Genomic DNA, 15,680 nt, shown 5'->3' on the forward strand with positions numbered 1-15,680 from the left:
AATGTCGGCTGCCCCCACCCCCCCAACACCCGCCCGCCCGCCGTTCACCCCGCCCACCCGGCCGCTCGCTCGCCCGTTCACCCGCCCGGCCGCTCGCTCGCTCGCAAGAGGGGGAGAGATGGAGAAAGAGAGAGAAGGAAAGAAAGAGATGAGAGAGGGAGGAAGAGAGTGTGAGAGGAAGAAGCAAGATAGAGAAAGAGAGAGAGAAAGAAAGATGAGAAAGGAAGGAAGAGAGTGAGAGAGAGGAAGAAAGAGAGAGAGCAGAGTGGAAGGAAGAGAGAGAGAAATGATAGAAAACAGGGGAGAAAAAAAGAGAAATGAGAAAATGATTGAAGCAGAGAATGACAGGAAAGAAAGAGAAAGAGACAGAGAAGTGACTCTTGGTGATGACGTATGACGTCATCGGGTGGGAAAAACCGTGGTATAGCAAAAAAACCGTGGAGTATTTTTTAATTAATATTTTTTGAAAAACCGTGGTATAGCGTTTCGCACTAATCGAGACCGCACTAATCGAGGGATCACTGTACGCAACAAGTTACAGTCATACAGTCAACATGGGAGGAAATGGGTGATAGGAATGATGAGAAAAACTAGTAGAATAGAAGTGCAGATTTAGTAGATATCTCGCCAATAAGCACTCATGAATCACAGTCCACTAAGGTAACACAAACTATTTTTTTTTAAATTTATTCATTCATTCATTCATTCATTCATTCAATTTTTATGCCGCCCTTCTCCTTAGACTCAGGGCGGCTTACAACAGGTTAGCAATAGCACTTTTTAAAAAACAGAGCCAGGCTATTGCCCCCACAATCCGGGTCCTCATTTTACCCACCTCGGAAGGATGGAAGGCTGAGTCAACCCTGAGCCGGTGATGAGATTTGAACCGCTGACCTTCAGATCTACAGTCAGCTTCAGTGGCCTGCAGTACAGCACTCTACCTGCTGTGCCACCCTGGCTCTAAAGCACCAACACAACTACCGCATGGGGAATTATGGATATCAGTTGCATCGGACTTTGGAAAGGGCTGCTATTATCCCAGTTAATCTTGATTTGGAACCACTGTATCCCAAAATAGAGAAAGGTTGATCTGCCTGTAGAAAACTACATTAAGGCAGGAAATACTTAAAATTACAAAGCAGACTTCTCAGGGAAGTTCTGAAAGATTTCAGGACAGATGAAAGTAGTTTACATTCGGGAAAACTCTTAAGGTCACATTCTTCTTTATCATGCTTCTCAATGCTGGGATTTCTTGGGGACCTTAAAGCTTGCTGGGAACCCAGGTCACAACACTATTCCCCTCTCCTAATCTTTTCCATTTTTTCCAACCTGCAAAGTGAATCTTTGGTGTTTGTTAAATAATAATGATGATGATTGTAATGAAGAAGAAGAAGAATTGGACTGTGGGAGGCCTTGCTTTTAATGAAAAATGTTCTTTAATTGAGAACTAACATAAAGTGGCTTGATTTGCCTTTCCTCCCCAAACAGACCTCTTTAGGCAGGGAAGGGCTACCAAAATTTTACTACCATACTATGGGGGTGGATTATGCAGGATGCCCTGCATTTTCTTTCAGCATCTTTCAAGGCAAACTGGATGCTCTGGGGTGGAGCTCCATGAAGCCCTTCATGGCATCGGACCAGAATATCTCCGAGACCGCCTTCTGCTGCACGAATCCCAGCGACCGATTAGGTCACACAGATTGGGCCTTCTCCGGGTCCCATCAACTAAACAATGTCGGTTGGCAGGCCCCAGGGGAAGAGCCTTCTCTGTGGCAGCCTCGACTCTCTGGAACCAGCTCCTCCCAGAGATTAGAACTGCCCCTACCCTCCTTGCCTTTCGTAAACTTCTCAAAACCCACCTTTGTCGTCAGGCATGGGGGAACTGAGATATTTCCCCCGGACCTATATAATTTATGTATGGTATGTTTGTATGTATGTCTTTTTAATAATGGGTTTTTTTAAATATTTTAAATTGTAAATTATTAGATTTGTCATGAACTGTTTTATTGTGTTGTGAGCCGCCCCGAGTCTACGGAGAGGGGCGGCATACAAATCTAATAAATAAATAAATTTTCGCTACCCAACTGCGCCCCCCCCCCGCCCACCCCTACCTGTATGTCTATATAAGACGGTTTTTGCCAGGTGCTCAAAATTGATGTGATTTTAATTTGGATCTGTTCTGATTAAGCCAGAAATCTACTATCACATTTCCAGTAACACCGTAAAGAAGAAATAAATAAGGTCTACAGATTATTTTCTGTAGTCTGCGGAGAGGGGCGGCATACAAATCTAAATATAACATAAACATAAACAAACATATTTTGCAGAGCATCTTCATCCAAAGGCACAGTCTCCCTCTTTTGCCAAAATCGGGGAATCTGTATTTGTATGTGTGTGCTTAAAGAGGCCTTGAAATAACCATTACTGTAAAGTAGACGGTTGCCTAAAATCCTTACATTTGTACATGAAACTCATAAACATATGTGCTATTACATAGCATCCAGAGACATGAGAGTTTCCGTAGTGCTAGTGTCAAAAACTGGACAACCAGGACAAAAACAAAGAAACAGTGATGTTGAGGCTACCTAGGGTTCCTTAACCATAATTTGTCCACAACCGTCATTGGTATATCCAAACTTTGGAAAACAATCAGCAGAGCTGTGCATAGACTCAATCCTGCCACTTTGTTTCATTGTAAACAACAAGCATTGATGGTTATCACCTGAACCAGATTAGTAAAATAGAAAATCTGGATACATCCAAATGTAACGTTCGGTTGGGAATTAATTAGATTTCCATAGTTGTTGTTGTTGTTGTTGTTGTTGTTATTATTATTATTATTTATTAGATTTGTATGCCGCCCCTCTCCGAAGACTCAGGGCGGCTAACAACAGTAATAAAAACAATATAGTAGTGGAACAAATCTAATACTAAAAACATATAAAAACCCATCATTATTTAAAAAAACCAAACAGCACATTCATACCAAACATAAAACAGTATAAAAAAGCCTGGGGGAAAGGTGTCTCAACTCCCCCATGCCTGGCGGTATAAGTGAGTCTTGAGTAGTTTACGAAAGACAAGGAGGGTGGGGGCAGTTCTAATCTCCGGGGCGAGTTGGTTCCAGAGAATCGGGGCCGCCACAGAGAAGGCTCTTCCCCTGGGGCCCGCCAAATGACATTGTTTAGTCGACGGGACCCAGAGAAGGCCAACTCTGTGGGACCTTATCGGTCACTGGGATTCGTGTGGAAGCAGGCGGTTCCGAAGGTACTCTGGTCCAATGCCATGTAGGGCTTTAAAGGTCATGACCAACACTTTGAATTGTGACCGGAAACCGATTGGCAGCCAATGCAGGCCACGGAGTTACCCCAAATCCCATCAGTCACAGCCATTTTGGCCAACAATCAGGGGCTATGAGAACTTGTAGAAGGGCTAATCTGGAGCGCCAGAGATTTGCCACTCATGATATTTTAAAAAACGGAGACCAGGTGGTTTTACTAGGCTGCTTTGCTTTGATCAGCCATTTACTGGGACTTGCTTTGCTTTCCAATTGTATCTTCTCTCATATCTCTTTTCTTCTCCTCCTTTTCTTTCTCCAGTCCTTCACTCTGTGTCATCACTGCAAGACTCTCTTCAGCAGGGATGTGCAAGCTCAGGTAATCAGCTGCTTCATTGTGAAATCTGTTGCTTTGTTGTGCTGCATGTTTCTCTTTCTGGCGGAACAGGTGTGTACCTGTGATGGTGGTGGGTGAACTATTTATTTCTGATGTGTTAGAAAGCTGCTTTCCTTTTCCTGGAATTGTTTGGATTTATTTAAATTACCAGGTTTAACTCTTTGCCTTTTTTCTTGTTAACACAGCTTGTTTTCCAATGTCTAAATCATACAAAAGAGCAACAAAGTGGGACTTGCCACAATATCTAAAATTTCGCAAAGCATTTTTTATAAATTAACATTCTACAAACAGTCTAGAACACGGGTGTCAAACTCGCGACGTCATGTTGTCATCACATGATGTATCAGGATTTTTTCCCCTTCGCTAAACTGGGACTGGGCGTGGCCAGCACATGAAGCAAACAGCCCGCGGGGCCATGGGTTTGACACCCCTGCTCCAAAATAACACCATAAGACTCCTAAAGGTGTTTATAAAGGATTTAGGGCACTAAATAAATAGTCGTGTAGACAGAAGAAAGGAAAATGTGATTTTTTTAAAATTCCCTCCTCGTTTTTAATTTTCCATAAAGTTTACATATTGATTCCCTTCTGATTTCTTATACAGTGTTCCCTCGATTTTCGCGGGGGATGTGTTCCGAGACTGCCCGCGAAAGTCGAATTTCTGCGAAGTAGAGATGCGGAAGTAAATACACTATTTTTGGCTATGAACAGTATCCCAAGCCTTCCCTTAACACTTTAAACCCCTAAATTACAATTTCCCATTCCCTTAGCAACCATTCAGATTATTACTCACCATGTTTATTTATTAAAGTTTATTTAAAAAAATGTTTTTTAAAGGCAGATGAAAGTTTGGCAATGACATACGACGTCATTGGGCGGGAAAAACCGTGGTATAGGGGGGGAAACTGCGAAGTATTTTTTAATTAATATTTTTGAAAAATCATGGTATAGACATTTCACGAAGTTCGAACCCGCGAAAATCGAGGGGACACTGTACTTCAACAACTTTTCTATATATCTTTGCTTCCCTAGCCTCCAAATTATTGGAATTCAGTTTTTTCTGGTTTTATGATAAATTCATTAAACTGAGATTATGAAATTTCTAGCAAAATTAACTGGAAGAGTCATTGCAATAAAAGGAAATGTTTTATAGATGTGTGCTCAACAGCATTTATTTAAGAAATTGATGCGTTCTCTTCAATTCAAATATTTCCAAAATGGTATATAGCAGTGATGGTGAACCTATGGCATGTGTGCCATAGGTGGCACGTGGAGCTATATCTGAGGGTACACGAGGCGGAACCTCCTGCTACCGCACGAATTCCAGCGACCGATAAGGTCCCACAGAGTTGGCCTTCTCCGGGTCCCGTCGACTAAACAATGTCGTTTGGCGGGCCCCAGGGGAAGAGCCTTCTCTGTGGCGGCCCCGGCCCTCTGGAACCAACTCCCCCCGGAGATTAGAACTGCCCCCACCCTCCCTGTCTTTCGTAAACTACTCAAGACTCATTTATACCGCCAGACATGGGGTAGTTAAGATATTCCTTCCCCCTAGGCCATTACAAGTTATGCATGGTATGTTTGTGTGTATGTTTGGTTTTATTATAAGGGTTTTTAGTTGTTTTATTAATTGGATTTCTACATGCTGTTTTTATCATTGTTGTTAGTCGCCCCGAGTCTGCGGAGAGGGGCGGCATAAAAATCCAATTAATAATAATAATAATAATAATAATAATAATAATAAATATCAGTTCCAGTGCACACTGCCCTACATCAACATATGTAGGCCAACTGATTTTCAGACTTCTTTTCGGCCCTTTTTACTCCCCCCAGGATTCCAAAAATCCTTCTGAAATCTGGGGACGGTGAAAAACGGCCCCGCCGGCCTAACAGAAGTCCAGAGGCTTCATTGAGGCCTATGCACATGCGCTGGGGGGCAGCGACGGGATGAAATTCAAAATTTCTCCTTACCAGTTCTATGGGCATGGCTGGAGCCAGCCAGACATGGTATTTGCCAGTTCTCCGAATTACTCAAAATTTCCGCTATTGGTTCTTCAGAACCTACTGAATTTCACCCTTGGGAAGCACAGGGCTTGTACGCATGCGCAGGGGGAGGAGGGCATTGCATTATGGGTGTGGGCACACTCACACTATCGCACATGTACACACTCTTTTGGCGGCATCCAAGCCAGAAAAGGTTCACCATCACTGGTATATCGCAATCAGAAAAGGACATCGGTTGTAGGCTGCAATTTTATTCGTATATTCCTACAGTATCCAATCTAGATTTTACCATCTTTCATGTTAATAATAATAATTATTATTATTATTATTGTTATTATTATTATTATTATTATTATTATTATTATTATTATTATTATTATTTATTAGATTTGTATGTCTCCGAAGACTCGGGGCGGAATTTTTAAGTCTTGCAAAAATGTACTTCATAAAATATTTTGGCCTCTTCAATAAATGTATACTGCTGTGCTTGTCACTTAAACATGAATATAAAATATACTAGTCTTTTACTGAACAATAATTAAAAAACAATAGATGTCCACCAACAAATACTTTTAACATTATCACAAAAATTATTCTTAAAAGCATTAAGGAATATACAAATTTACACTGTATTGGTTTTTGAAAGTTAACATTATATAAAACAGCAGAATGAGAAAAATGTTGTAAAACCTGTAGTACAAAAACAAACCATTCCACCATTTTTATTTTGTTTTATGTTGCTGTGGAAAATAAATAGGAGCGGTGTTAGAAGCTCCGAATTCTGAGTTTTAGTCCCCACTAATTTACATCACAGAGTCGGTCTTCTTCGGGTCCCGTCAACTAAACAATGTCATCTGGCAGGACCCAGGGGAAGAGCATTCTCTGTGGCGGCCCCGACCCTCTGGAACCAGCTCCCTCCGGAGATCAGAATTGCCCCCACCCTCCTTGCCTTTCGTAAGCTCCTTAAAACCCACCTCTGTCGTCAGGCTTGGAGGAACTGAACTACCCTTTTCCCCCCAGGCCTATACAATTTATGCATGGTATGTTTGTGTGTATGTTTGGTTTTAATAAGGGTTTTTAAAATAATTTTAAACATTATATTTGTTACATGCTGTTTATTACTGTTGTTAGCCCCCCCCCCCAAGTCTACGGAGAGGGGCGGCATACAAATCTAATAAATAAATAAATAAATAAATAAATAAATAAATGAAGTTTTTTTTAAAAAAACACCCGCTATATAGAATGCTGGTGAGACCACATTTGGAATACTGTGTTCAGTTCTGGAGACCTCACCTACAAAAAGATATTGACAAAATTGAACGGGTCCAAAGACGGGCTACAAGAATGGTGGAAGGTCTTAAGCATAAAACGTATCAGGAAAGACTTAATGAACTCAATCTGTATAGTCTGGAGGACAGAAGGAAAAGGGGGGACATGATCGAAACATTTAAATATATTAAAGAGTTAAATAAGGTCCAGGAGGGAAGTCTTTTTAATAGGAAAGTGAACACAAGAACAAGGGGACACAATCTGAAGTTAGTTGGGGGAAAGATCAAAAGCAACATGAGAAAATATTATTTTACTGAAAGAGTAGTAGATCCTTGGAACAAACTTCCAGCAGACGTGGTAGATAAATCCACAGTAACTGAATTTAAACATGCCTGGGATAAACATATATCCATCCTAAGATAAAATACAGAAAATAGTATAAGGGCAGACTAGATGGACCATGAGATCTTTTTCGGCCGTCAGACTTCTATGTTTCTAAAAATGGAAGTTTTCGTAGGGGGGGGGGGGGGAAGACAAAATGCTGAAGGACAGTGATGCAGAGGGGAAGGAAAAAGCAAGAAACCAGTTTGCGAAGGTCCGAATGAGACCCGTAGTAAGAAAAACGGCTTTCCTTCTTACCATCAGCTGAACTTGGCTGGTGGCCCTGCTGGGATCGCGTTGCAATTGAGGAAAACCCTCTGTGGCATCCAACAGGCAGAGTCTCTTTGCCAAGATGTTCTACTGGGAGGCAAAAAGAGCAGCCGCCTCCAGACTCGGAGATGAGTGCAAAATCTGCTTCTCCGCAGGCTTAAGACAACTGTTGATTGGGAACAAGTGTTCCTTTTGATGGAGTGGAGGGAATGAGCAGTTTCTTGGCAATTGCTGTTGCGCATCCTTTGATGAATGCAACCAAAGCTGCCTTTCTCTTCAGTAGTCTTCCAAAAGATAAGAGAAGATAGAAACATAGAAGTCTGACGGCAGAAAAAGACCTCATGGTCCATCTAGTCTGCCCTTATACTATTTTCCGTATTTTATCTTAGGATGGATATATGTTTATCCCAGGCATGTTTAAATTCAGTTACTGTGGATTTATCTACCACGTCTGCTGGAAGTTTGTTCCAAGGATCTACTACTCTTTCAGTAAAATAATATTTTCTCATGTTGCTTTTGATCTTTCCCCCAACTAACTTCAGATTGTGTCCCCTTGTTCTTGTGTTCACTTTCCTATTAAAAACACTTCCCTCCTGGACCTTATTTAACCCATTAACATATTAAAATGTTTCGATCATGTCCCCCCTTTTCCTTCTGTCCTCCACTCTATACAGATTGAGGTCATGAAGTCTTTCCTGATACGTTTTATGCTTAAGACCTTCCACCATTCTTGTAGCCCGTCTTTGGACCCGTTCAATTTTGTCAATATCTTTTTGTAGGTGAGGTCTCCAGAACTGAACACAGTATTCCAAATGTGGTCTCACCAGCGCTCTATATAAGGGGATCACAATCTCCCTCTTCCTGCTTGTTATACCTCTAGCTATGCAGCCAAACATCCTACTTGCTTTCCCTACCGCCTGACTGCACTGTTCACCCATTTTGAGACTGTCAGAAATCACTACCTGTAAATCCTTTTCTTCTGAAGTTTTTGGTGTACCTCCATCTTTTGATTAGAAGCACTTGAAGTCACCTGAGTGGCCATTGTAAGAATAGGATTTCCTGAACTGTCCATTAACTCAACTGAATACTGTAATGAGTTTTTGTAAAGCATGTTTTTAAGATTTGTTTATTTAACAAGCCATAGAGGCAGAACTCAGGCCCTTGTATTTGCTATATGTGATACAAATACATATGTATATAAAATCATGCATGGGATAGAAAAGGTGGATAAGGAAAAGTTATTTTCTCTATACATTAGGACAAGGGGGCATTCCCTAAAGCTCATAGTGAGGACAAATAAAGGGAAATATTTCTTCACCCAGAGGGTCCTTGCTTTATGGAATTCACTTCCAGAAGAAGTCATAACAGCTGTCAGCCTTGATACCTTCAAGGGAGGATTAGACAGATTCATGGATGCCAAGTGTATCGGTGGTTATTGAGACAGATGTCCACGTGCCGCCTCTATGTTGGTTGAGGCAGGCAGGATTCCCTTGGGTACCATTTGTTGGGGATCAAGGGAAAGGGAAGGTTTTGTCTTCTCTTTCTGCTCAAGATCCCCATGGACAATTGATGGGCCACTGTGTGATCCAGAATGCTGGACTCGATAGGCTTTGGTGTGATTCAGCATGGCTCTTCTTAAGTTCTTATAACAAACACCAATATCGGTTACCGCAATAAAACCAGACGTTCCTAAAATAAGTAACCCATATGAGTTGTTTTTTAAAAGCTGAAATATTTTGGATTGATCTTGAGGTTTTTTTCAAATGTGTAACCTGAACTTGGTCTAAATTTGAGTTAATGCAACTGCTAGACTCACATAAATATGGTCTCACGGGTGGCATAGTGGTTGGAGTGCATCATTGCACGCTGGTTCAGCTAACTGCTAGCTGTAGTACAGCAGTTCAAATCTCACCACCGGCTGAAGGTTGACTCAGTCTTCCATCCTTCCGAGGTGGTTAAATGAGGACCCAGATTGTTGGGGGAAATATGCTGACTCTGTAAACCGCTTAGAGAGCGCTGTAAAAGCACTATGAAGCGGTATATAAGTCTAAAAGCTAATGCAAATAACATCCTGTGACTTTATGACCTGCTTCAGCAACATATAAGATGGTCATTGGATTCTCATTATGCTAAACCATAGACTGTTCAACTACATTGTACCTAGTCTAGACTAGCCCGGTAAATGAGCTCAGCCATCAAAAGTAATCTTTAGTGTAAGAGTTCCCTCTCCGGGACCGCCTTCTGCCGCACGAATCCCAGCGACCAGTTTGGTCCCACAGAGTTGGCCTTCTCCGGGTCCCGTCGCCTAAACAATGCCGTCTGGCGGGACCCAGGGGAAGAGCCTTCTCTGTGGCGGCCCCGACCCTCTGGAACCAGCTCCCCCCTGAGATTAGGATTGCCCCCCCTCCTTGCCTTTTGCAAACTCCTTAAAACCCACCTCTGCCGTCAGGCATGGGGGAACTGAAACATCTCCCCCTTGCCCATGTTGTTTTGGTGTTAGATTGACTGTATGCGTGTTTTTAATATTCTGGGGTTGTTGTTTTTTAATGAATTTTTTAGTTTAAAAATTGTAATTGGATTGGTGGGTATTGGATTTGTTATTATGTATTGTTTTTACCTTGTTGTGAGCCGCCCCGAGTTTGCAGAGAGGGGCGGCATATAAATCCAATAAATCTAATCTAATCTAATCCCTCTCATATTTTAGCAAGCGTAGTGGAAAGTAGGCTGATGGTAGAGCAGACCAATGCATGCCTGAAAATTGAAATCACCAATTGAAAATTGGCACGCAAAGTCAATGGCAACCTCAAACACTGCTTATTTTTATTCAAAATTATTTTTCACTCTGTGCAATGGAGGGAATGCCTGATTTGGTTCCATGGAGAGGAAGGGATGGAAAGAGAGAGTGGGAGAGAGAGAGATTTTATTATGCTTATGGCTTCAAGAGCTGGAAGTAGCCTAGCTCTCCCATCTCTGCTGTTTCCGACAAGGTGTGTGTGTGTGTGTGTGTGTGTGTGTGTGTGTGTGTGTGCAAACCCATTGTCTAGGCATGTTATCAATAAGGGTTTCCCTGGGTTTGAAAGCCGAACTCTTCTTCATCCGTGGATACAGTTTGGGGCGTCTCATGAGACTCCCAAATGCTTACATTTCTTCCTGGGTATCATTTATCATTTCAGGCTTTGTGGTGCTTAGAATTGTGTAAATTGTCAAGGGAAGGGGCTGGAGAATCTAATTAAAGAGATTTTAAAATTAAAATCACCTGCGAGATCATTTGTACTGCACAATTGGACATGGCCTCTTTTGGTGATTAATTGAATTGCTCTTAATATCACAGGGAAGAGGGTCAGGGGGTAAGGTCATTGGCTGCCACTGGCCAGATTGCTCAGTTTCTGGCATAGGACTAAACAGAAAAGAAATACCCAGCTAAGGAAGCGGTCAGCTGGAAAGGAGAGAGATTGAGAGGAATTTGGGAGGGCAAATAGTGCAGATCTGTGCAGGAAGGCGAATGGAGAGTAGAAGGCAAATGATATGTTTAGGTCAGAAAGAAGAGGAGGCACAGGGCCAACACCTGTAAAGGCAAGAAACCACAGATTTGATTTTAAGTAACTGGCTAAAGTACTGACTGCAAGCTTGTAGTCATTTCATATAAAGCATTTAAGCCACAAATGTTGTAAAGAAAAAGTTTTTACTCCCAAAAAAATTATTTTTGTGGGGAATGGTAGTTCATCCAACAGCTGTTCTCTTAAACTCTGGCCCCAGGAGGCCTATCTTAATAATAATAATAATAATAATAATAATAATAATAATAATAATAATAATAATAATAATAATAATAATTTTAAAACCATCAAGCTGCAACAACTCTGGCATAAGCCCGTGAAAGTGGTCCCAGTGGTACTTGGCACACTGGGCGCAGTGCCAAAAGATCTCAGCGGACATTTAAAAACCATCGGAATTGACAAAATCTCCATCTGTCAATTGCAAAAAGCCGCTTTACTGGGATCGGCAAACATAATTCGCCACTACATCACGCAGTCCTAGGTGCTTGGGAAGCGCCCGACTGGTGATGAAATATGAAATCCAGCATAGAGATCTCGTTTGCTGTGTTGTACTGACATAATAATAATAATAATTTATTAGATTTGTATGCCGCCCCTCACCGAAGACTCGGGGCGGCTCACAAGAAAACAGCAATACAATATAAATACAAATCTAATGTTAAAAAATTAAAAAACTAATTTTAAATACATTGTTATAAAAAGAAACCTTATCTACTACACAATCATACACATTCAGGCCGACTGAACATAAACATAATAGAGGTCAGCGAAAAAGGAGGGGGGGAGATTAATCCCCTCACGCCTGGCGGCAAAGGTGAGTATTCAACATTTTGTAGAAGGGGAGGAGGGGTAAGGGCAGTTTGAATCTCCAGGTGGAGTTGATTCCAGAGGGCCGGGGCCACCACAGAGAAGGCTCTTTCCCTGGGTCCCGCCAGACGGCATTGTTTTTGTCGACGGGACCCGGAGAAGGCCAACTCTGTGGGACCTAATCGGTCGCTGGGATTTGTGCGGCAGAAGGCGGTCTCATAGGTACTCTTCCCTTTCCCACTCTCCCTTTGCTTCTCCACTGGTTGTTTTCTAGATCAAAAGCTGTGAAATCCTTTCCCACAAGATTTGTATAATAATAATAATGAATTATAATAATTTATTAGATTTGTATGCCGCCCCCTCCGAAGACTCGGAGCGGGCACCGAGTCTTTGAAAGTAAAGTAAGGCACCGAAAGTAAAAACCCTTCACATATGAAACTGTTGTCTTATGCATGAAGGTTGAAGTGTGATTGGTTCTAGCAAACGCATGATTTAAGGTAGGGGTGTGCAATCTTTGGGGGCCTGGAGACCGTACTTGGCCTTCTAATTGCATGCTGGAGCTGTACTGCAGATATTGGTAAGGACCAGAAGAAAAACTAAATTAAATTAAATTAACATTGTAATTAATGCAACTAAAATATGTAGTTAATACTTGTCTGTTTAAATCACTGTCCTTTTTGTTACATTAAAAGTATAATGAGCCTAAAACACCATCTCTCAGCTATGGCGTGGGTGCTGTTCGCCTGGGTCCGCCTGGTGCACCAGTTGCAGCCCTATTTCTTCAGACAGTCACTCATGCCCTTATCCACTCGATGTTTGACTACTGCAATGCTTTCTATGTGGGGCTACCTTTGAAGGGCGCTCGGGGATTACAGGTGGTTCAAAATGCAGCCGCACCAGCACTCATGGCCATGCCGAGATATGCCTATGTTTCCCAAACACTCCGCAAGCTGCATTGGCTGCCAATTGGTCTCCGAATGCAGTTCAAAGTGTTGGTAATGACTTATAAAGCCCTACATGGCATGGGACCAGATTATCTACAGCAGTGATTTTCAACCTTTTTTGAGCCGCGGCACATTTTTTACATTTATGAAACCCTGGGGCACATTGAGCGGAGCGGGGCGGGGGTCTAAAAAAAGTTTGGACAAAAAAATTATCTCTCTCTCTCTTCCTCCCTTTCACTCTATTTCTCTCTCCCTCCTTTTCTCCCTTCCTTCCTCTTTCTTTCTCTATCTCCATCCCTCTTTCTCTTCCTTCCTTCCTTCCTCTCTTTTTGCTCTCTTTCTCTCTCCCTCCCTACCTCCCTCTATGTCTTTCTCTCTCTCTCCTTCCCTCCCTCTCTTTCTCTCTCTTGCTTGCTTTCTCTCTCTTTCTTTCTCTTGTTCTCTTTCTCTCTCTCTTGCTTTCTTTCTCTTTCTCTCTCGCTCGCTCTTTCTCTCTCTTGCTTTCTTTCTTTCTCTCTCTCTCTTGCTTTCTTTCTCTCTCTGAGCTTCGCGGCACACCTGACCATGTCTCACGGCACACCAGTGTGCCGCGGCACACTGGTTGAAAAACACTGATCTACAGGACCTTCTTTTGCCTTATGTATCCCAGCGGCCTGTTAAGTCCCACAGAGTGAGCCTTCTCCAGGTCCCATCAGCCAGGCAATGCCATCTGGTGGGGCCTAGGGGAAGAGCCTTCTCTGTGGCAGCCCCGGCCCTCTAGAATGAACTCCCCACCGAGATTCGTGCCACATCCACTCTCCCAGTCTTCCGCAAGGCCCTGAAAACACACTTCTGCCAACAGGTTTATTTATTTATTATTTATTTATTTATTCGATTTTTATGCCGCCCTTCTCCTTAGACTCAGGGCAGCTTACAACATGTTAGCAATTCCACTTTTTAAACAAAGCCAGCCTATTGCCCCCACAATCCGGGCCCTCATTTTACCCACCTCGGAAGGATGGAAGGCTGAGTCAATCTTGAGCCAGTGATGAGATTTGAACCGCTGACCTTCAAATCTACAGTCAGCTTCTGTAGCCTGCAGTACAGCACTCTATCTGCTGCGTCACCCTGGCTCTTCAGTTGGGTACCACTGAAATCCTAACATCCACATGAACAAATCTGGGCATTTTATGGTCCACAGGTCACATCTGGCCCATGAGTAGTCCCTGTCCAGCCCATGGTGGTGTGGGGGCAGTGGGGGTCCTCCACAACAGTCCCAGTTTCACATGTGGCCCCCTTGGAAAAATTAATTGCTCACTCCTGCCCTAGAGTATCTTGGTTCTAAGCCTTTTAGAGCTTGAAATGTAAAATCCAGTTAAGTATACCTTTTGTTTCATGCCTCTAATTTCCTACCAGAACCTCCTAAAGGCCTTTGCCTTCTTTTCCTATGATCCATAATTCTTACAACCTAAGACAGCTGTTCCAAACAACTGCCCGCAGTTACATGTTCTGTGGTTCCTCAAATGTACATAATAGTTTTCGAAGCCTATATAAACCCAAATGCATGATGTAGTAGATTTTTTGCTGGGAATTGTTCCAATTCCCTTTGGTGATTTTAGGATAGTAGTAGTTTGTATAAACAAAACATAAGTAAAAAGTAACGATAAAAGAGGACAATAGGACAGGGACGGTAGGCACAATGGTGCGCTTATGCACTCCCCTTACAGACTTCTTAGAAACGGGGAGAGGTCGACTGTAGACAGTCTAAGGTTAAAGTTTTGGGGGTTTGGGGAGGAAACCACAGAGTCCGGTAATGCATTGCAGGCATTGATCACTATTGCTGAAGTCATATTTTCTGCAGTCAAGTTTGGAGCGGTTTACATTTAGTTTGAATCTATTACGTGCTCGTGTGTTGCTGGAATTTAAGGTGAAGGTTATTATTTAAGGTTATTTTAATGTTTCCAAATATAAAATAATGCACTTGGGGAAAAGGAATCCTCAATCTGAGTATTGCATTGGCAGTTCTGTGTTAGCAAAAACTTCAGAAGAGAAGGATTTAGGGGTAGTGATTTCTGACAGTCTCAAAATGGGTGAGCAGTGTGGTCGGGTGGTAGGAAAAGCAAGTAGGATGCTTGGCTGCATAGCTAGAGGTATAACAAGCAGGAAGAGGGAGATTGTGATCCCCTTATATAGAGCGCTGGTGAGACCACATTTGGAGTACTGTGTTCAGTTCTGGAGACCTCACCTACAAAAAGATATTTGCAAAATTGAACGGGTCCAAAGACGGGCTACAAGAATGGTGGAAGGTCTTAAGCATAAAACGTATCATGAAAGACTTAATGAACTCAATCTGTATAGTCTGGAGGGCAGAAGGAAAAGGGGGGACATGATCGAAACATTTAAATATGTTAAAGGGTTAAATAAGGTTGCCTGGGATAAACATATATCCATTGTAAGATAAAATACAGGAAATAGTATAAGGGCAGACTAAATGGACCATGAGGTCTTTTTCTGCCGTCAGTCTTCTATGTTTCTATGAAGTAGTCATTAACAGTAGTCCAAATGACTAAAAGTATTCATTTGGATCAAATCTACCTTTTAGCCCAATTGCACATGAGGATTGTAAGCAGAAAAGCTAAACAGTGATCTTTAGTCTAGCTAAAACACATAAAAAGACCATCTTTTCAGTGCTTTGGCTAGAAATAACTCCTGTTCTCCTGTGTCTCAAGCAGTGTTCCCTCAAATTTTTTGGGGGGATGGGCAGAAAAGTATAGTGTGTGAGCGGCAGTCCCTTCGGGA

At 42.3% G+C, this 15,680-nt stretch overlaps 1 protein-coding gene across 6 annotated transcripts in view; it reads left to right on the forward strand.

Annotated features, from left to right (window-relative positions):
• Positions 1-15,680, forward strand: part of CUX1 (cut like homeobox 1) — a 538,811-nt gene that overhangs the window by 405,827 nt on the left and 117,304 nt on the right. For 3 of the 6 annotated variants that reach the window (XM_070735185.1, XM_070735184.1, XM_070735182.1), the window contains one exon: positions 3,600-3,656. The exons of the other annotated variants lie outside the window; for them this stretch is intronic. In XM_070735185.1, the coding sequence (XP_070591286.1) occupies positions 3,600-3,656 (57 nt within the window). The remainder of the gene's footprint in view (positions 1-3,599; positions 3,657-15,680) is intronic. 6 annotated transcript variants of the gene reach the window in all.

This window comes from Erythrolamprus reginae, chromosome 1, assembly GCF_031021105.1.
Source record: "Erythrolamprus reginae isolate rEryReg1 chromosome 1, rEryReg1.hap1, whole genome shotgun sequence".
Lineage (NCBI taxonomy): Eukaryota > Metazoa > Chordata > Lepidosauria > Squamata > Dipsadidae > Erythrolamprus > Erythrolamprus reginae.